This window comes from Phocoena sinus, chromosome 5 (genome assembly GCF_008692025.1).
Source record: "Phocoena sinus isolate mPhoSin1 chromosome 5, mPhoSin1.pri, whole genome shotgun sequence".
Classification (NCBI taxonomy): domain Eukaryota; kingdom Metazoa; phylum Chordata; class Mammalia; order Artiodactyla; family Phocoenidae; genus Phocoena; species Phocoena sinus.
The window spans coordinates 43,508,458-43,531,106 of NC_045767.1; the positions used below are offsets into that span (position 1 = coordinate 43,508,458).

Consider the following 22,649-nt stretch of genomic DNA (forward strand, 5'->3'; position numbering starts at 1 on the left):
GCCCACCCTAATGACCTCATCTTAAATTGACTACCTCTTTAAAGACCTTAACTCCAAATAAGGTCACATTCTGAAGTACTAGGGGTTAGGACTTGAACATATCTTTCTGGGAGACACAACTCAGCCCATCACACTGCTGAGCCAAATCCGGAGCCCTCTCTGAAGTTCTGCAGAGCGGCTCAGCTCATTTCCTCGTTTCCATGCCGACCTGACCCCCCAACCCCACCCCAGACACACACAGGTACACACAGAGGCACACACACACGTGCACACAGAGACAGAAATGCAAAGACACAGACACACACACACATGCACATACAGACAGAAATGCAAAGACACACAGATACACACACACACGTACACAGACAGAAATGCAAACACAGACACACACACATGTACACATACAGACAGAAATGCAAAGACACACACAGACACATGTACACATACAGATAGACATGCAAAGACACAGACACACACACACACACAGATACATACACACATACATACACCGACTTACATACACACACAGACACAGATTCACAGACACACACACACGAGACACATACCCACACACATAGACACACAGACACACAAACAGATACACACATAGACACACAGGCACACATAGATCCACAAAGATGCACACACACACGCACACATGCTAGCATACTTGGAGGGTGGCTTTTTTGGTCTGTTCATTCCATTACTCTGCCATCTTCTTTGCCTCTTTTCCCATTTCCTTTGCGTTTTGGGCGGGGTTCAGAGAATAAGCAGAGATTCCTCTTGCACATTCAATTTTCGACATTTAACCAGAAAACGCTCCAGAGCAACCTCCAGGGAGCCTGTGCAGCAGATAAGTTAGACATCCTTGCCCTGTAATGACGACCTTCGCTGACTCTAAGCCACCCACCTCTGAGCGTTGCCTGTCGTTGACCAGAAAGGCCCAGCAACCAGTTGTGGTAAGGGAAGGGACAGCTCCGAAAGCTTGACCTCATTTCTGCCCAGCTCCCTCATGCTGATTCCCTTTGTGTTTCTCCTGTAAGTTGTGCACCTCTGCTCACCCCTTGCATGTGTGTTCCTCTGCTAGAGTAACCTGTCACTTTAAAAGAAAAAAAAAGCCACCTAGTGACCTTCCTTAGGAACGGGTTGCTAAGCGGGTGTTTTTGCTGAGACGTGGCTGCAGCTTCCCAGGGAGCAGCCCAGGGGCCGCCCCAACGTTCAGCCTTTCCCTCTGGATTTTCTAGAAGATTCAACAGTGAGACACATTCCACGTTCCCTTCGTCCCAGGAAGGAGAATCTGCAAAGTGCCTTGTAAAGTTCCTTAAGGTAAATTACTTCTTCCCGGGAGCTGGGCTGCAGCAGTGCAGTCCTGCTTTCAGCTACCAGGCTTGGAGTTCAGCCTCTCCCCTGGACACCCTGAGCCTAACGAATTGTAAAGGTAGGGGTCCTCATCATTATTATTTACGTTTTACTTTCTGGAATGGAAACGTACAGTATGACTTGGGCTGCTTTGATTTGAGCCACTGTCTGGTGTCTGGTTTGCAGGAAATTAAGTCTGGCTCATGACAGCCCCTGGGTGGAATTTCTCCCGAAGCTGTCTCTGCTTCCTTCCTAGGACGTCCACGCCATCCTGTTGCATTCTGGTCTCCCGGAAACACTGGCTGCCGGTTGCATTTCTGGGCCTTTTAGTTCAAATTGGTTCGAGGGGCGAAATACTAGTTATTGCAAGCTTCACTTTCCTTGGCATTAGACAGAGGAAGATCTGTTACAGACAAAGGCTGGCTGCTCTAGCCAAAAGACCACAAGGAAATCTACCGGCTGTGTTTAAACTGATTGTTTCTCTTTGTTGCAAAGAGGGGCTCTGAAAGGCTGATAAAGTCTAATGGGAAATACACGTATGTTATTGGGTTTTCATATAAGCTTTCCTGCAAGTAAATTCAGGACCAGAATGAAATCTCTTTCAAATGGCTCTCCTAGAGCTCTTTTAAGGAGTCATTCATTCAAACCTGTATTGATCATCAACAATGCACCAGGCTTCAGTAAGGTGCTGAAGTTTCGAGTGTGCAAAAATGAACTAGAGCAGGTCGGAAGCTCAGAATTTACTGGGAAGACAGACCTATAAACAGATTATAACAGTACAATGGGCTAAGCGCCATAAGAGATTTATGAAAGGGTTTGAGTGCTTAAAGCACAGCAGGATGACTCCCAGGGAGGATGTGGGAGAACTCAGTTCATCAGATAAATGCACTGGGTATATGTCACATCACACACCTCAGATGTGGTATTTATACTCTTTGAAGACAATATACATTACATGGAGCTGATGAAATGATTCTATAAAGCTATTTGTCATTCACCTTTTACTACAGGAAGCTGTGGCTGGAATAACTTGTAGAATTAGGAAATTAAATCAAACAGGGTGTGCATGGCACCTGACCAGTGTTCCAGGATCTAACAGGATCAGACAGAAAAGGCTAAATGCCATGCACTGGGAGAAAATGCTCATAGGTGTGAGGACAGGGGATGGTTTCAGAAACACCATAAAAGGAAACAGAAAAAAAAACTGCCCTGGGCGCAGCTGCGGCATGGGAGAGAGGGCATATTGGTTATTGGTGCCACAAATTCAAAGTTGAGAACCAAAGACGGTAATGGGGAATTTGGCGTCACCTAAGGTCTTTCTTACTTCTCTCATTCCTGTCCCCTGCTTTTTCCCTCCTCATTCTTTTCTTCTACATTCCACATCTACCGTCACCTTTTCTTAATAATTACACTTACTTCCCAGTATTGAGAGCCTGGTCCATGCTACACATTTTACTACACATAGTCTGTCATTTAACCCTGATAAAATAATCACTCATTGAGGTAGGAATTATGTTCACAAGTTTACAGGTACAGAAATGTATCTCAGAGAGGTGAAGGCATTGCTCCAACATCACACAGCTGATAAACAGAGCTGGAATTTGAATCCAGGTTCACATAATTTTTTACAAAGGTCTCACTGTTTCTATAAACCCATGTCTTCACTGTTCTGGGGTAGGACGCATATACTGTATTATCTTCTAAGTAGCCAAGGTTGAAAAGCATTGCATACAATGCCACCCTTTTCATATACATTCATTCCTATTTCTCTGCTTCTTTAGAATTTACCACGAGACCCTCTGGACAGGAATCTGATCCTCTGATGACCCTCAGAGATAGTCCATTTGTTCGGATGAAGGCGTCAGTACTTTCCTTGAAAAATATCTTTGGTTTTCTGCATTGAGTTAAACTAAATACATCGTTGACCTGAAGTAGCCAAAGCCCTTTCCCATAGGGGCAATGCTCTGTGCTTTTCAATTGTAAATATTTCGAGAATAGTGGACTAACATAGAAGAGTTACTGATATTGCAAAACCAGAATAAACGTTGAGACAGAGAGGTAGGGGGACATGGAGGAGGACCCTGGAATCACAGATTCTCGGGGCCAAGTTCTGACTGTGACATTTAATAACCATAATGGCAAAGCACAGAACCTGTCAGAGGCTAACCTCAGAGGAAACCTCCATTTCCACATGCGCAAATTGAGGCATATGCTACTAAGCTGGAAGTGTTTTTGTGAGCCCGAGTGATAACGTATATCTAGAGAGAGAACAAAATAAGTCTGCAGTAAATCACGGCTCTTATTTTGATGTTGCCAATAGCAATATATTAACAAACACTCAATGTACATGATGATGACAAGCTGCATATTAAAGTTGCAGAGTATTGATTTGTTTTCTTAGCAACAGTGCTCATAAAAAGATAAATTTTGATGTCATTTGATTTCCTTAGAAACATTCAAAGGTAATGATCAGGAAAAAATGAGGAGAAAAAAATCAGCCCCATTATATTTTTCATTTTCTGCTTCTGTTTCTTCCCATGTAACATTTTTTAACTTGTTGAGAATCTTTTTTTTTTTTTAGTTACTAAAATATTTCACAGTTCTTTTTTTTCCACTTCATAATTACCACTGTTTCAGGGAGCTCCCTTGCCCTGTAGAATTTTATTTTTCTTATCTGCCCCCTGATTCTCTCTAGATTACCTCCTCACCCTTTTAATATCTTAGCTGCTTTCACCATTTCCTTTCCTCCATATTTTACAGCTTGGGAGGAGTTCTGGACTTCAGACAATAGAATTTCAGATGCTTTATTTCCCTTTAAGGTGCTAATTCTCCATGAGGGTAAATGAAACCTTGAAGGCTTCAGATGAGCTGCTTACATGACGAAGTCCCAGTTAAGATTCAGATTCCATAGCTATTAGAAGGGCTTATGATTTGTCAGCCTTGCTGTTGCTCCCCATGTCTCTCATTTAATCTTCACAGCAGCCCAAGGAGGACGATGAAGCTTTGAAGGCCTTCAGAATGTGGCCAAGGAAGACACAGCCAGTAAAGAGTAATTTAGTCATTCATTCAACAAAATTTATTGTGTCTACTGGGAGCCGTAGTCCTAGGCTCTGGGGCTAAACAATGAGCAAATGTTCCTGCCCTCTTGTAGCTTATATTTTATGAGAATGGGCAGACAATAACAAATAAATAGGTATGTCAACTGGTGATAAGTACTATGAAAAAAGAAATCGCTGTAAGGTGGTTATGGAGCTCCAGGAGGGTGAGGGTGGGAGATTATCATTGTACTGTGAGTGTTCAGGGAAGATCTCTCTGATAAAATGAAATCTGAGCAGTCCTGAAGGAAATGAAAAGAGAGAGAACAGGGTAGATGTCTTGGGAAAGAGAGTTCTAGGCAGAGCAACTACAAAGGTCCTGAGGCAAGAAGGTTCAAGGGCAGATCATGCAGGGGCCTGTAGGCCATTGAAGGATTTTGGATTTAACTCTGTTAAGAGAAGGAAGTCACTGGAGAATTTTGAGCGGAGGAAGGATATGATCTCACTTATATGTTAAACAATTCACTCTGGCTTCAATACAGAGAATGGGTTGTAGGTAAGTGCGGTGGGAAGCAAAGACGTCAGGAGACTCTTACAAAAATCCCTGAGAGACAACGGTACTGGACCAGGGTGGTAACAGTGAGCTGCTTAAGGTGGTGGGATTGTCAATGTAATGTGAAGGCGAAGACGGCAGGGTTTCTGATGGATTGGATGTGGTGTGTCATGTGAGAGCCAGAGAGGATTCACGAATGACTCCCAGGTTTCTGGCCTGGGAAAAACATAGAGTTCTGTGTATTGCAACAAGGAAGGTTGCAGGACGAGCAGACTCAGGGGTGATGACAAGGAGCTTCATTTGGGGCATGTTAATCCAAGGGAAAGTGTCCATCAAGTGCTCGGATATTTGAGTCTGGAGTTCTGGGGAGACGTTTGGGCCCTGGATGTAAATTTGGGGAGCATCAGTAGATTGACGGTATTTAAAGCCAAGAGACAGGACGATCTCACCAAGGGAATGAGGCAAGGCTGAGCCCCAGGCACTGTCACACGTGGTGCTTGGAAGATGAGAACAAACCAGCCGAGGAATCTGAGGAGGAGAAGCAGTGGGTAGGGGGAGAACCAGGAAAGAGCATGTCTGAGAAGCCAACTGAAGAAGATATTTCAAGAAAGAGAAAGCAACTGGTCACTTTCATTACTAAACACCTCTGACAGGGCAACTAAGGTGAGGGCTGAGGATGGATCATAAGATGTGGTGATGCGGGGGTCCTTGGAGATGCTGGCAAGAGCGGTTCCAGGGAGCGCTAGGCTCAGAAAACTGATTTGGAAAGAGAGGGTTTGAGGATTTTTCTTTCAGAGGGTTGAACAACTGAGCGACAGAAAGAGATGTGAAGCCCAGAGAGAGTTTTTTAAGGAAGGGGCCTTTGTACATGGATAGGAATGAACCAAAAGAGCAGGAAGAAGTGACTATGCAGGTGAAAGGGGGAAACTGTCCAGATCAAGGCCCTGGAGCAGGCGGGAGCAGTGCCCAGGCAGAAACCATGGCCCAGATGGAAGCAGGGACAGACCACAGGAGCAAGTGGAAGCAGAGGGGGTGACATGACTCAGTGGGGTGAGACAGGGGGATGGGGAGGGGGGAGGGTCCATCTCTGGCTTTATCTCTTTGCTCTTGAAATGAGAACAAAGGCCAAGGGTAGACAGTGAAGGGGGATGGGAAGGTGAAGGTTTGAGTGGAGAGGATAGGCTGTGAAATAGTCCTTCAGGAGTTGGATTCCTACCAGGGTCATCTGACACCAAGGGCAGAACCTTCTCCTGGCTTCCACCTCCTACACAGGAAAGCCAAGATCTTTGACAGGCTCGTGGGGACAGAGGGTCCAGCCTCCTTCCTTCTCCTCTGGGGCTCATGTCCACCAATCCTGGGGCCTAAGAATGCATTCCTTGTGGATGCAAGGTCTACTCAGTTCAAACACTTCACTAACCATCAAGGTCAGCTTCAGCGTTATCAGTAGTGAGAAGAAAGACACTTCACTGAGTTCAAAGGGCCTGACTTCTTCTTTGGTCTTTGCCTGTCAGGGAGGAGCCATCACAGCTAAAATGAAGCCCAAGGAAGAAAAATTGAAAATAATCACAGAGGTGAGTGATGGCTTAGATGTCTCCAAGGGATGTATCTTTGTGTGTGCATGCTCATGTCACACATGCTGGTGAGTGAGGAAGTTAGGCCAGAAATGAGCATTTATTGCACGCCTACTGCATGCAGAAGGTGCTACCTTGGGCACACAGAGGAGAATAGGGGTGCATGCAGCACTGCAGGTGCTCCAGGATTGAGGGCTCTGAAGCTGCTTTGTCACCATTTCATGAATTCCAACAGACAGCAGTTCTGAGTTACCACCTAAAGGGTCCAGTTCTACTGAACCACATTGATGTCTTTTTTTTTTTTTGGATTATAGTTGATTTACAATGTTGTGTTAGTTTCAGGTATACAGCAAAGTGATTCACTTATACATATACATAGATTCATTCTTTTTCAGTAAAGCACATTGATTTCTAAAGAAATTCAAAATGAGGATAACAACTGTAGATATAACCACTTATAAAACCCTCATGGAGTCCTGCAATTTCTAACTCATTTTGTGCAAAACATCATTAAATGCTGTCTGGACCAGAGGAGCAAAGCCTTCTCCAGTTTGGAGACCAGAGACCTCCGAACAGAAGAGGAAGTATTCCTCTCAATCCTCCTTTCTCTCTTGGCTCTAGGGCTCAGTAACTTGAGACCATAGAGGCAGAAATGGGGACAATATGCTATTTCCAACAGGAACTTCAAAAAGCCTGAAGGAACCCAGATGAAACCACACAGATTAACTTTAAGCAAGATATCAAGTACTGACAACTTACCTACATCTACCTGTGCTCATTCATTCATACAACAAATATTCATTGTGCCTCTGGTCCCTGGGAATAGAGCAGTGAAGAAAACGCTGAGCTCTCCTGGAGTTCACATTCAGTCTAATTTGAGGTCCTACTGGAGAGTTTTCCATTGACAGAGGATCAAAACATTATTGGAAAGCCAAAAAAAAAAAAAAAAAAAGCTTGATGTATATTTCTCACAAGCCCATTCTAAGCCAATAAGAATTTAGACTTGAATTAAGAACCACAGTTGCACACCGCTCTGAAGAAGGAGGTCTGAGTGAGGGTGGGGCTTGCACCCAGAGGATGAGTCAGAGCGATCAGGTCCCTTAGACAAAGAAAAAGCCCAAGCCATGCCCACTCCCTGGTTGGGACCTCAGTTCCCTCCTCTGCAGCTGAAGCTGAGGTTTTCTCTAAACAGATGGCCAAGGGCACTGCTGAGTGTTTGAAGCCTAGCCCAGCAACCTGCATGCCATTTCTTTGAAATCTTATATGATTAAAACCCATGCTTTGTGTTCCAAGTTTGTTTCAGTATAAAAACAAAAATTTCCCAATTTTAGAAAAAAAAATGTCTAATAAATCCGGTACACCAGAAGAGGTTCTGGGTTTACCTTGCAACTTCTTTTATACCCCGAGGTACTTGTGTCCTGGTTTGCAAAACTCAAACTAGAAAACTTTAAAGCTTCAAACTTAAGAGGCTTCAGCTCTAACATTTTATGACTAAAACTTTAGAAAGCATAATATGGAAAAAGAAACGAAGTTGGCACTGTTAAAGGATTTCTCCCTTTTCAGGAACACTCCCACACTGTTGGTGGGAATGTAAATTGGTACAGCCACTATGGAAAACAGTATGGAGGTTCCTTAAAAAACTAAAAATAGTAATACCATATGACCCAGCAATCCCACTCCTAGGCATATACCCAGAAAAAATCTTAATTTGAAAAGATACATGCACCCCAATGTTCAATGCAGGACTGTTTACAATAGCCAGGACATGGAAGCAAACTAAATGTCCATCAACAGAGGAATGAATAAAGAAGATGTGGTACATATATACAATGGAATATTACTCAGCCATAAAAAAGAACAAAATAATGCCATTTGCAGCAACATGGATGGACCTAAAGATAGTCATACTGAGTGAATTAAGTCCGACACAGAGAGACAAATCATATGATACTGCTTATATGTGGAATCTAAAAAAAAGGATACAAATGAACTTATTTACAAAACAGAAGTAGAGTTACAGATGTAGAAAACAAACTTATGGTTACCCGGGGATAAGGGAGGGGGAGAGGAATAAATTGGGAGATTGGGATAGACATACACACACTACTATATATAAAATAGATAACTAATAAGAACTTACTGTATAGCACAGGGAGCTCTACTGAATACTCTGTAATGACCCATATGGGAAAAGAATCTAAAAAAAGAGTATATATATAACGGATTCACTTTCTGTACACCTGAAACTAACACAACATTGTAAATCAACTATACTCCAAGAAAATTTTAAAACAAAACAAAACACAAAAAGGATTTCTCCCTTTTCAAAAAGACCTGAAAAAATTTGCATTAAATACAAACTTCCATGGTGATTTAACATGTATCCTCATTATTCTCTACCTGACAGTAAGGCTGTGGGGAGCAGATAAGCCCAACCCTGGAAGCCCCTAGTGTGATTCTGATATCGTCCTGGGCCAGAGGCCTCCATCCGGGTCAGTACATCAGTCCTGGCAGATTCACTTGTTCGTGGCCTTCATTAGATTATGACTTTTGAGGGAAGTCACCTCCGGTACCTCTGTGCGCCCAAGGCCTGGAACACAGTCAGCAGTCCATAAATTCCCTAGGCATGAATGAGCACCTGGGTCGATGGAAGCTCCAACACCATATCATTGACCATCTTTCCATTTGGATACAACTTTTGAGAAGAGTAGATGGTGATGTCTGTCCACTGTCCCTTCGCTCACACTCAACTTTAGTGGGTGGAGGCTCCAGGACAAGACAGTCATTTTAACACCTAAAAATCCCACCCCTCTTCCTCACTTATCATTTTTTTCCCAATTTACACACACACACTAAGAGATAACTCTTCCATTTGCATCTCAACAAAGGAGTTCATTGAAGACAGTGAGGATGCAGATGAGGGAAGACAGAAGAAGACCGCGAAGGTTCCAAGACAAAAAGGAAAGAAGCAGGTAGGGAGTGACAGAAGCACTTGTCTGTCTACCGGGCTGTCAGTTAACAGCTCACTGCACCCCGAGAGGCCATACAGCCTCCTGTGGGTACAAGCACTTGGCCTTCTCTGGGAGAGGCAGGGATGCTGGTGGATGGTCCAGCTGAAGGACCCTATGTGGGGTCTCACGGATGACCCTTACCATGAAGCCATGGGCAGTATTTGGAGCATGTTTCCTCCAAGGTTTTTCCCATCCCCTGAGAGACAAGTTTAGAAATGCTGAAATGAGCCCCTTTAATGCTGTCATCAAAGGCCATAGACTAAGACCAGCGGCAGATGGCAGTGCAGGATTACAAATCTCAGGGATCTTCCACTTTCCCAGCTCCAAGCCCAAATTCTGCTTCAGTCTAAATCAAGGCCAACCCCCATCTCCCGGGCCTGCTGGCGGTCCCTCCCCCGGCTCTGCCCGCAGCAGAAGTTACCCTCCTTGGCCGTGAGCATCCCTATACAAGGTCCACCTTCTCCAGGTAAATAGACGCCCTTGGAAAGGAGGCCGGGAAGATTTTGCGGAGGGGCGATTGGCTTGGAATAATCCAGATGCGAGCAGGGGAGGGAGGGGGAAGGAGAGCCATTTTGAGCCGGCAGCCACGTGATGGGGCCGCCTGGAGAGCGGGAACGGGGTGGCGGGGAGGGCACCAGGAGAGCTGAAGTCAGGGGAGAAACCCCTTTTCAGCTCTCCCGTCTCCCAGCACAATCCCGTTGGGACAAGCTGGGCCAAGGAAACTCCTTTTCTGTAGCTGGGATGGAGTGGCCCAGGGGAGGGCCCGGAGAGGCTGGAGGTGCTACCTGGCCTTGTGGCTGGGCCCTCTGGCCACTCAGGGACTTTAACCCCTTCCTGCAGGGTCAGCGGGGGGGCTCTGCAGCCGGGGCCACGGGGCCCAACGAGGCGTCAGATGAGCCGGTACAAATGGAAAGAGCTCAGTTCCTTAGCTCCAAGGCCACAGGCACAGTAAGCAATGGTGACTGGGGCTAGGGGCGTGGAGCTTGCACTAAACGGGAGAAAGGAGCAGGGATGGAAAGAAGGCACTTTCTGTGTCCTAGGTGTGGCGCTTTCTTGAGACATCATCTCATTCCTTGAACTGCACAAAGAGCCCTGATCAGACAACGAACGTGCAGTATTTGGTGCTTTGTGAGAAATCTGGAGAGTGTTTCTTAACCCCAGCGGCACTTCAGAATCACTTGGGGTTTTTTTTTTTTTAAGTCAAATGCCTCAGGTCCACTCCAGGCCATTTATTTAAGTCAGAATGTCTGTGCTTTACAAAGTGCCTATACATAGCAGCATCTCAGTGAATGGGCTATTTTCATTTCCCTTCTTTTACGGATGACGAAGGAAGTTAGGAAGTTCGATAACTCGCTCGAGTCCCACGGTAAATCTGAGTTTGGAGGCAAGCCTTTGTCTGGCCCAAAGGCCATCACTCACCTGGGGCTTCCACTGCCACTTCTGCTCACCAGTCTGTCCTCCTCTGAGAGTTTGGGGAAGGAACCAGAGGCTGTTCTTTGCCCTGGATTAACCAAGGACACTTTGACAGCTATGTCCAAATGAGTTGGAGCTGGGATCAAATAGTTTGGTTGTGATTTTCCTGTTTCCCTTTTCCTCCAAATTTCTACAGAGCTCTACACATTAAACCTAGAAAAAGTGAAAATATTCATTTTTTTAAAATTTCTTTTTAAATTCTTTTCTTTATTTTTTGGCTGCGTTGGGTCTTCGCTGCTGCTCACGGGCTTTCTCTCGTTGTGGCGAGCAGGGGCCACTCCTCATTGCAGTGCGTGGGCTTCTCATTGAGGTGGCCTCATTTGTTGTGGAGCATGGGTTCTAGGTGCGCGGGCTCAGTAGTTGTGGCACACAGGCTTAGTTGCTCTGTGGCATGTGGGATCTTCCCAGACCAGGGCATGAACCTGCGTCCCCTGCATTGGCACGCGGACTCCTAACCACTGCGCCACCAGGGAAGTCACTGCGCCACCTGGGTCATCTCCCCGAAACCTCTTAGACAAAATCAGGATCGGCACTGCTTCCTGTGGGGATAGGAGATCATGACCACAGTGACTCAGGTGACACAGACCACAGTTATCTAGATCTGAAGAGGATTAAGGCCTGTCCCCTTGCTAAGTGACCCACCTCATCCTGAGATAGCATCTGAGTCAACCAAAGCCCTGAGATTCACAACCTCTGACCATCTGCCCACAGCTGTCGGCTGCTGGCCCCAAGGAAATGGTGTCTGAAAAATCCCATCCAGACGACCAGCAGGAGCCCATGCAGGAAGGTTCTGACACTCACCTCCTGGGCATGACGAGCCAACGAGGCCCACGGAGTAAGTTCTGTCAACCAGTATTAATTGCCTCCTGGGATCAGCACAGAGCATCGTGGGGATTTTGCTTGGGTATTATTTTTTGTACGCGTCCACCGCCCTCCAAAGCATTTTACCCCAATTCTAGGCAATTTCTAAGTTCACCTCTGTCTGGGAGACAGGACACAACCCCAAGACATATTTACATAACCACAGAATTTTGAAGCATTCATTGAAATAGAAGTGGTGCAAATAATCAAAGAGGTAGACATTCAAGGATGGGTGAAATGGGAAGGCATATTTGTCAATGAAATAGTATTAGAATCAGATGTTGGAAAACCTGAGGATGTTTCTGAGGCTCTCGGAGATCCTGCCCCTCGAGGACCCCTTCTCTTATCCATCCCTCACCCCACCCCCCAACACACACACACACACACACACACACACACACACACACACACACACACAAACTCCCTTCTCCCTCCAGGAACTGTGGCCTGTATTTTACAGCATTACTTTTCCCCATCACAGTGACCATCATTCATTCTCTGCTCACTGTAGGGAAAATTATTACCCCTCACTTGTTGCTTTTCTTGAACAGTGGATTAGACCAGGGAAGAAGGCGTGTTACACTTTTCAATTGTTACATAATTATTATTACTCTATTTTTCTGCAGCTGAGCTGGGGAATAAAGTAACTATTGGAAATTAGAGGGCTTTGGAAGCAAGTTCATCTGATGTCCAACCCTAAGAAAAATGTGGTTCCCATCCAAAACCAATAACACAGTAGAACTGTTACCAGTTAGTAAAGTAGAACCAAACTTTATCCCATATATAACTTTATCCCATATAGTTACTTCATTTTCTAAATGGGTAAAATTATTCATTATTGAAGATTACAGTTTGTCTTAGTGTGCTCAGGCTGCCGTACCAAAATATACCATAGACTGGGTGGCTCTAACAACAGACATTTATTTTCTCACAATTCTGGAGGCTGGAAGTCTAAGATCAGGGTGCCCGTGTGGTCACTTTCTAGTGAGTCCTCTCTTCCTGGCTTGTAGGTGGCTGGCATCTCCCTGTGTGCTCACTTTGGTGTTTCTTCCTATAAGGATGCTAATCCTATTATATTAGGGCCCTACCATATAACCTCATTTAACCTTCATTACCTCCTTAGAGGCCCTGTCTCCAAATATAGTCACATTGAGGGTTAGGGCTTTCAACGTATGAATTTTGTGGGGACACAATTCCGTCCAGAGCACAACTATTGAATATTTAAGTAGTTGTTTTAAAATCAAGAGAAAAAAAAATGTCAGAGAGCATGGCCAGTAATAAAGGCTCTGTAGCATAATGAAAAGTGAATTCTTTCCTTCTTCCTAAAATGGGAGAAATACTCTTTACTGTCACCATGGGGGTGATTGTAAGGATCAAATCAAGAAAAGGATGTGGAAATATTTTAAAGAGTGTGCACAGTTTTAAATATTTAAATAGCATGCACTAGTATTTTAAATAGATAAATACACAGTAACTAAGGTGTGTTAGAGTGAGATAATAGGCAATCTATGCATTAGTCCAAAAGGAAAAAATAAAAAGTACAATTTATGATTTGAAGAAGGAAAGAACAGTACAAGGCTAGATGTGCCTGCCTGAGCAAGGTCATGACCAGCCGGTCTCTGGGCAGCTCAGGGCAGAGCTGGAGGCTATTGCTCATTTGGCAGCACTGGTGGGCCAAGATGTAGAGCAAATCCCCGGGAGTGAGGTGAGGGCACCTGATGGATTAGAAGCCTGGGTAGACAGGCATCAGTTAGAAACGAGAGGTCAAGACCAGCAGAAAGTCAGCCATGTGGTCAAGAGAGCAGAATAGGTCTCATTCAGCATGTCAACACATGTTAGAGCGAGAGTGCAAGGAATGAGCAACATGAGGAGTCTCGACCTGAGACAGGAAAGGCAAGACACAGAGCAGAAGCAACAGAGGATGTGCAGGTGTCTCCGTGGTAGAGTGTTGGTGGGAGAGGACTCCAAACAGAGGGCTCTGAAACTCCCAATGTGTGCAGAAAATAGTGTGTCCAGGAGCAGCCGGGTCTTATAGGACCTCACCTGGGAAATCACCCACCCACTTAGCAGGAAACTAAGTCCAGCCCATCTTCAGGGGGGTGAAATTTGGCTCCACCTTTAAAGAGAGGTGTGTCAAAGGAATTTATGGGCATATATTTAAACCACCACATTCATCTTTCTTTAAAACTATACTCAGAAATCTGTAATGAGCATCACATAAAATCCACACTCTTATTTGTTCTGAGTTCTGAGACCCTATGTGATCTGGCCCTTTCCAATTCTACTCCCACTCTTCTCCAATATGTCTCCACCCTGGTTGACTGCTACTGGCCTCTGAATGCCTTGTGGCCACCTGGGCATTCCCAGGCTTTGGTGCCCACTCAGAAAGCTCTCCACCCATCTCTTTATTAAGCTTGTGACAGAAAAGCAATACAGTTGTATCCGTTAAGGCCTCGGTCTTTGGCGTCAGACAAGTGTGTGTACCAGTCTATACCTGTTACTTTCTCACTTGCTTGGGCAAGTTTCCCCACCTCCTTAAACTTCAGTTTCTTTATCTGCAAAGTAGGGACAAGAATAAAAGGCCTTAATACCCCAACAGAGTTTATATTCCAGCTGGGGAGTTAGAGGGAAAAAGAGAAAGCAAATCAAAAAAGATGTGATAAATATACAGTATGGCCAGAGGTGAGAAGTGCTACAGAGAAACATAAAGAATTGGCTGGACGAGACTACAGTGGAGATGAGAGGAAGGACTGCTGTTTCATGAAAGGTCATCAGGGGAAGCCCTCTCCAGTGAGAAGACGTTTGTGCAGAGGCCTGAAGGAAATGTGAGACCCCTGAGGAAAGTGGCCTTAAAGCAAGAGTGTGCTTGATGTATTTAAGGAACAAGGATGCCAGAGTGGTTGACAGACAGTGAGCAAGAGGAAGAAGAAGGAAATTAGATCGGAAGGGAACTGCAAATATTTTCTCCCATTCCACAGTTGGTCTTTGTATTCTATTGATTGTGTCCTTTGGTGCGAAGAAGTTTTTAAGTTTGAGGTGGTCCCATTTGTCTGTGTTTGCCTTTGTTGCCTGTGCTTTTGGTGTCACATCCAAGAAGTCATTAACAAACTCAATGTCATGAAGATTTCCTCTGTGTTTTCTTCTAGGGGTTTTATAACTTTACATCTCACATTTAGGTCTTTAATCCTTACTGAGTTTATTGTGTAAGGTAGGGGTCAACTTCATTCTTTTGCACGTGGATAGCCAGTTTCTCAACACCATTTGTTGAAGCCACTGTATTTTCCCCATTGAGTGGTCTTGGCATCCTTGTTGAAGATTATTTGACCACATACACATAGTTTTGCTTCTAGGTTCTCTATTCTATCCCACTGGTCTATATGTCTGTCTTTATGCCAGTACCACACTGTTTTAATGGATGTAGCTTTATAATATGTTTTGAAATCAGGACACCTGAGCCTCCAATTTTGTTGTTTTTCAAAACTGGTTTGGCTATTTCAGGGAACCTTAATATTCTATGTGAGTTTTAGGATGAACTTTTCTTTTCATAAGAAAAATGCCATTGAGATTGTGATAGGGATTGCATTAAATCTGTTGATTGCCTTGGGTAGTATTGACATTTTAACAATATTAAGTTTTCCAATCTATGAACATGGGGTGACTTTCCATTTGTTTGTGTCTTCTTTAAATGTTTTCAACAGTTTTTTTTAGTTTACAGCATACAAGTCTTTTGCCTCTTTGGTTAAGTTAATTCTTAAGTGTTTTACTCTTTTCATGCTATTGTAAATGGAATTGTTTTCTTAGCTTCCTTTTTAGATGTTTCACTGTTAGTGGATAGAAACACGACTGATTTTACATATTGATTTTCTATGCTGCAACTTTGCTGAATTTGCTTATTAGTTTCAACATTTTTTGTGTGTGGCAGGGGACTCTTTAAAGGTTTTCTCTATATAAGACAATGTCTTCTGCAAACAGAGATAATTTTACTTCTTCCTTCCCAATCTGGATGCCTTTTGTAACTTTTTCTTACTGTCTTAGTCTGTTTGCTCTGTTAATATAAAACACTATAGACTGGTTGGCTTATAAGCAGCAGAAATTTTGTTTCTCATAGTTCTGGAGCCTGAAAAGTCAAAGACAAAGGCACCAGCAGATCTGGTGTCTGCTAAGGAGGGCCTGCTTTTTGTTTCATAAATGGCTGTCTTCTTGTGTTCTCACACAGTAGAAGGGGCAGAGTAGAAGCTCTCTGGGGTCTTTTTCATAAGGGAACTAGTCCCATTCATGAAAGTTCCACCCTTATGACCTAATCACCTCCCAAAGGCCTCATCTCCAAATAGCATCACACTGGGACAAAAACTTCAACATATGAATTCAGGGAGGACACAAACATTCTGTCTATAGCACTTGCTTAATTGCTCTGGTTTGGATTTCCAGTATTATGCTGAATAGAAGTAAAGTTGGGGGCGGGGGGCAGGGGGACAGGGGAGGGCGGGCATCCCTGCCTTGTTCCTGACCCTAGAGGAGATGCTTTCAGTTTTTCACCACTGAGTATAATGTAAGTTGTGGGCTTTTCGTATATGGCCTTTACCATGTTGAAGTAATTTCCTTCTATTCCTAGTTTGTCTAATGCTTTTTATCATAAAAGAATGTTGAATTTTGTCAAATGTTTTTTCTGTACCAAGCAAGATGATCATGTGGTGTTTGTCCTTTGTTCTGGTAATGAAGTGTATTACACTGATTGATTTTCATATGTGGAACCATCCGGGCACCTCCCACCCACCCCCACCAACTTGAGCTAAGACTACTAAATGGTTCAAGAGGCTGTCTCTCGTGACCATTTTATAAATGCTACTTACCTACATTTTTCTAGGCAAAACCTCAGATTCGGTGGTTTCCCTATCCCAAGCAAGAAAGTTTATGCTAAGAAAGCTGTGGAACTTTTTAAGCTCATATGATTTCATTATATTTTTCTTCTCTAAGCACTTATTGGTTTACCTGAGGCATCCTCCTCTCCCTCAGAAAGAGAGAGAGAGAGAGAGAGAAGGAAGAAAGGGAGGGAGGGAGGGAGGAAGGAAGGAAAGAAGGAAGGAAGGAAGGGAGGAAGGAAGGAAGGAAGGAAGGAAGGGAGGGAGGAAGGAAGGAAGGAAGGGAGAAAACCGGATGATAAATCTGACAGCCTTGAACCCTGAGAGCTTAATACCATGTTCTGAGGCACACAGCAAGCTTTCTGATAACATTTCCGTCAAGATTCCTCATTCTCTTTCTTACTCATATCCCAGTACATTGCCCAAGATTAAGAGAAATAAACAACATTTCAAGTCAGCAAACATTCCTTGAAACCCATAGAAACTGAAATTAGACTCACTACTTACTACTCGTTACTACTTTTAGTCCTGGGACCTCAAGCAGCAGCCCGGTCTCCCTCAGCCACAGAAGCCTCGTTTATGTTGATAAAAACGAGGATCATAAAAGCCTTGGCTTCGTGCAGCTGTTATGACAGTGAAATCAGATGATACACAGAAAGCACCGCACATAGGGTCTGGCACATACCTAGTCGCCTTCTCCAGCTGGAAGAAGAACTTGATGCTAAATAACTAACAAAAATAATTACCTCTTTTGAGTGTTATGATATGGCTGGCACCATGCTGAGGTCTTTACATGCATTACATTACTCAGAACAGTCCTGTCATCAGGCACTGTTTTATAATTTAGGAAACTAAAGTTCAGAGAGAACCAACAGCTAGAGGTGGTGGAGCCAGAACTCAAACTCCAGTCTACAGACCTCAGGAACCTGTGTTCTTTTTTTTTTTCTTTTTTTTAAATTTATTTCATTGAAGTACAGTTGATTTGCAATGTTGTGTTAATTTCTGCTATACAGCAAAGTGTTTGTCATATATATATATATATATATATATATATATATATATATATTCTTTTTCATATTCTTTTCCACTATGGTTTGATAAACCAGGATATTGAATATAGTTCCCTCAGATTATCATACTAAGTGAACCTGCAATCTTAATTGCTGCACTACAGCATCATTCTATACCAGCAAATCTTAACTCTGATTGGTCTTTAAAGAGAATGGTTTACAGTTGCCCAGGGAAGGTACAGTGCTCTCTGTATTTTACTCAAGGCCATGCTCTGGTTTCTGTATGCTCACTTACTACCCCCATACCACACCCACCACATCCTTCCAACCAAGTCTGCTCACCTGGATCCAATTCTTTGACTCCCTCTTGATGGTTCATTCCCCAAACCTCTCATGGGTTTGGCTTGTTGCTCAGCGCTACCTTCCCAGCCTCTGCCCTTGAACCCATGACCCTCTCTATCCTATAGCATTCCTGCGGGTCTCCAAGTGTTGTCAAGTCCAGACTGTAGTCAGATGCTCAGATACCAGCACCCTTGAAGACATGGCCTCCGCACTGCACCAGGCCCACGCCCAGAGGGGCCATCTCCCTGATGAACAGCAGTGTAAATCCATGCACTGAAAGCTTTGGCTTCTAATCTGCTATTCAAACATATACACAGTCATGACTTTCCAAATTCAGAAAGCATTTCACTGAATAGGAACATAGCTCCCAATCAAATAAACAACTAGGAAAAAAGTACACACATTTCCCCCACGATTCCAACTTGCACCGTCTCTTAAGGGAGGAACTATTGAATGTTAAGCAGTTTCCTATGAACATAAGTTTCTTCATTACCGACATCTGTTTTCTATCCATTCCTGTTAGTTTCTCTGGTTAAAGCATCATTTCAGAGCCCATTTCTCAGTATTGGTTGAAAATAAAATTCAGAATCCAGTGAAATTTGATGCAAATGAAAGGAAACAGGTCACTTATTTTAGGCATACTTTTTAAAAGTCACCAAGACCTGGAGAGACTGACCCAGGAAACAAATGTTATAAAGTTCAGTATAAGACAAGAGGAGAATGGCCCAAAGGAGCTGGTCTTGGGAGTTACCTTGGAGCCCAGCAGTGAAGAACATTCTAGTCAGAGGGTGCACACTGGGGAATGTAGGAAATATCAAAAGTTCACCAACACTGGAGTTTACTACCTCACGCGGTACTGGGGGGACTAAATTACAGTACTAAGTAAAATATTTATCTAAGTAAAAATAAATTGTATGCTGTATTCAATACACTTTTTTTCTGGATATTATGATTTTTGACATCTTAAAAATAAGCACCCAAACAAACAAACAAACAAAACAAAAACAAAAAAACCTTTCTGGTTGGGGAGACAGTAGCCAATTGTTAGAGATAGCAAAGAGTCAGGACTGGAGTATGACTTTAATGCAAAATAACCAATCCAGAGCCCCACCTCCTCTGTCTGGCCAGTACTGAAACTGAGCGAAGGTCCTGTGGGTTGCCTGGGCATGGAGGCCTTTTTCGTCCCCCGTTTCTTGTAGGCAAGACTCCAGCCTCCATGACCTTCCCTGAGTTACAAAGCTGGAGTCGAACTGTTACTAATCAAGGGAAGAGCAGCCAGGAAACCACCTGAGGCAAGACTAAAGGGACCAAAAAAGCTCCAGATTAGGAGACTGAGCACCTGAGATGAGATTAAGGGAGTGCAAGCCCTTCACACATCCTAATCTTGTCAGCAACATCCCCCCTGAGCTATTGCTATAAAACTTCTCATCAAATCCTCCGGGACTGGGACACATACTTTTTTGAGGCAGGAGCCTGCTGTGGCCCACTTTGCCTGGCAAAGCAATAAAGCTATCTTCTTCTACTTCACCCAGAACTCTGTCTCTCAGATTTGTTCTGGCACCAGTGCAGAGAACCTGAGCTTTCGGCGTCAGTACAACCCCAGGAAGCAAGATTCCTCTGCTTGGATCATCCCAGGGCCAGGTACCAGGCAACTAGGGACCACCCCTATAGCTTAGAGCCCCCCAGAACCACTCGAACCCGCCAACCATAAACTGCTTACCCTGCCCTGCCTTGTCTTTCCCTCAGAAATCCCAAGAAAGGCCATCAGCTGAGCTCTCAGCCCCTCCTGTCTTCTGCTCCTGACCACCCTGGTGTCTTTCCATGTGCCCTGCGTGGCATGTCCTGCCCCCGGGCTGCAGAACCTGAGAGTTTATGATCAACTTTGTTTCCTGAGCCTCTCCTCTGTCTCGTCTTGTGCCCCACCTGACTGACCATCTCATAAAAGAATACAAAGAATATAAAACAGACCCATCATTATTATTAGTTATAAGGAAACACATTTTCCCAAAAACTCCTTTATAGCAAAATTCCTCCAGAGTCGTCTGTTCCCATCCTGGCTCCAATCTTGAACCTACTCCTCTAATTCACATCCCCCCTCCCTGTCAAAATTCTCCTTGTTGAGGTCCCCACGAGCCGCACATTTGCTAAATTCTATAGTCAGTCCTTCATCTTTACCATCCTTGACTTTCAGTTGCGTTCCCTGCAGCTCACGCTCTCTCCTCTTCTGTACATGGCTCCCCGGACACCACTCTCCTGGTTTTCCTTCTCCCTCGCTGGCTGGACCTCTCCATCTCCTTGCTAGTTCTTACACCCCAGCCTCTAAATCTTGGAGCCCCCAAGCTCAGTGCTCAGCCCTCTTTTCTTTGTCAACACTCGTTCTCTCAGTCATCTCAAGACTTTAAATTCTATCATATAGCTATCGTATGTATAACTGAGCAGTTCCCAACTTTTATCTCCAGTCTGGGCTTCTTTCAGACTAAATGTGCAACTACCAACTTAACACCCACTTTTGCAAATCACATAAGACAGCTCACATTTTTAGTAGATTTATTGAAGCATAATTTGCATATCATAACATTCACCCATTGTAGGTATACGATTCAATGATTATTAGTAAATTTGTAGACCTGTGCAGCCATCACCACCATCCAGTTTTAGAACATTTCATCACCCCAAAGAGTTCCTTTATGCCTGTTTGCAGCCACTCCCACCCCCAGCCCTAGACAAACACTGATTTGTTTTATATTCCTATAAATAGGCCTTTTCTAGACATTTCATGTGAATAGAACCATATAATATGTGGGGTTTGTGTCTGACTTCTTTCACTTAGCATGGTTTTGAGATTTATAAGCATTGTAGCATCTATCCACATTTTCTTCCTTTTTACTGCTGAATTATATTGCATCATATGGGTATACTACATTTTATTTATTCATTCACCTGTTGATGAATATTTGGATTATTTCCAGTTTGGGGCTATTATAAATAATGCTTCTATGAACTGGGTCATATGATAAATGTATATTTAACTTTATAAGAAAGTGCTGATCTGTTTTACAAACTGGCTGTATCATTTTACTTTCCCACCAACAGTTTGTGAGAGTTCCAGTTTCTCACTTCCTTGCCAACAACTGACATTATCTGTCTTCAATTTTAGCCTTTATAATGTGTATACAGTGGTATTTCGTTGTGCTTTTAACTTGTATTTCCCTAGTGATTAATGATATGGAGTATTTTTTCATATGCTTATTAGCCTTTTGTATATCATCTTAGTAAAATGTCTGTTTAAATTTTTATACATTATTAATTGGATTTTTTGTCTTACTGTGGAATTGTAAGAGTTCTTTATAGATTCTGGACACAAGTACTTTATCAGGTATATAATTTGCAAATATTTTCTCCAAGTAAATGTCTAATCTTTTTATTTTCTTAATGGTGTCTTTTGAAGTACAAAAGTTTTTAATCTTGGTGGAGTCAAATTTATCACTTTTCTTCTATTATGGATTGTATCTAAAAATTCTTTGCCCAACCCAAGGTCATGAACATTTTCTCCTATATTTTTCTTCTGGAAGTTTTCTGTTTTTAGCTTTTACATTTAGTTAGGTCCATGATCTATTTTGAGACAACCCAAATTCTACTCGACTGAAACTAGGCTTCTGATCTCCTTCTTCCAACCCTAACCTGTTTCTCCTACAAAAATCTTCCAATTTCAGAAACTTTACATACCATTACTCTTCTTGGAAGTTTGCAAAGCTTGTTAAAGGATGTCATGAGGGTGGGGAAATCCTTGTCATCCTCATTTCACTAAATAGACATTTCATTTTTTCTGTTGCTTGGGTCAAAAACTTATGGTCATCCTTAACTCCTTTCTTTCTGTCTAGCCACTTCCAGTCTATCAATAAGTCCTGTTTGCTCTGCATCAGAATAGATTGAAAGTATGACCATTTCTCACTTCCTCCCCCACTACTGTCCTGATCCAGGCTGCCTTCAACTCCTATCTGAAGTGTTGCAATTATTTTAAAAAGTGTTGCCATAGCCTCCTAACTGTTGCCCCTGCTCCTATTCTCACCCCCCATTCTCACCCCAGCAGCCAGAGTGGCCTTATAAAAGTAAGGTCAAGTTACTCCGCTGTTCAAATCCTCCAATGGTTCTCAACTGACTCAGAGTTAAAGTCAAATTCTGCAGAATGACCTACACAGTTTGTCTCCCCCTTATCTCTATGACCTGCTATCCTATATTCCATCTCCTACCCCTCATGTTTCCCCTTTCCACTCTGGTCTTGCATTAGGATGGCCATGTCTCAGAGTCTTTGCACCAGATATGACTTATAGCTACAATGCTCATCCCCCCAGCTACCCACCTGGCTTGACCCCTCATTTCCTTCCCCTGATCCAATGTCACCTTGAAGGTCTTGCTTGGCCACTCCAAACTACAATACACCCCTGCCTCCTGGCCCTCCTTATCCCCAAGCCAGCTTTGTTTGTCTCCATACACCTACCACCATCTGACATACTCCACATACTACTTCACTCCAGGAAGGTGGGGATATTTGTTTTGTTCACTCTTATATCCCTA

The 22,649-nt window shown here is 43.5% G+C and overlaps 1 protein-coding gene across 6 annotated transcripts in view; it reads left to right on the forward strand.

Moving 5' to 3' along the window:
• The first annotated feature begins 1,159 nt into the window (after nt 1–1,159).
• Nucleotides 1,160–22,649, forward strand: part of CC2D2A (coiled-coil and C2 domain containing 2A) — a 138,016-nt gene continuing 116,526 nt past the window's right edge. For 2 of the 6 annotated variants that reach the window (XM_032632689.1, XM_032632690.1), the window contains exons 1-4: nt 1,175–1,326; nt 6,459–6,518; nt 9,407–9,490; nt 11,714–11,837. In XM_032632689.1, coding sequence (XP_032488580.1) covers nt 6,480–6,518; nt 9,407–9,490; nt 11,714–11,837 — 247 coding nt within the window. In that variant the 5' untranslated portion in view covers nt 1,175–1,326; nt 6,459–6,479. Of the gene's footprint in view, nt 1,439–6,458; nt 6,519–9,406; nt 9,491–9,872; nt 9,996–10,420; nt 10,478–11,713; nt 11,838–22,649 lie in introns of those variants that run through there. The other 4 variants (XM_032632685.1, XM_032632686.1, XM_032632688.1 and 1 more) reach the window with 4 other exon arrangements.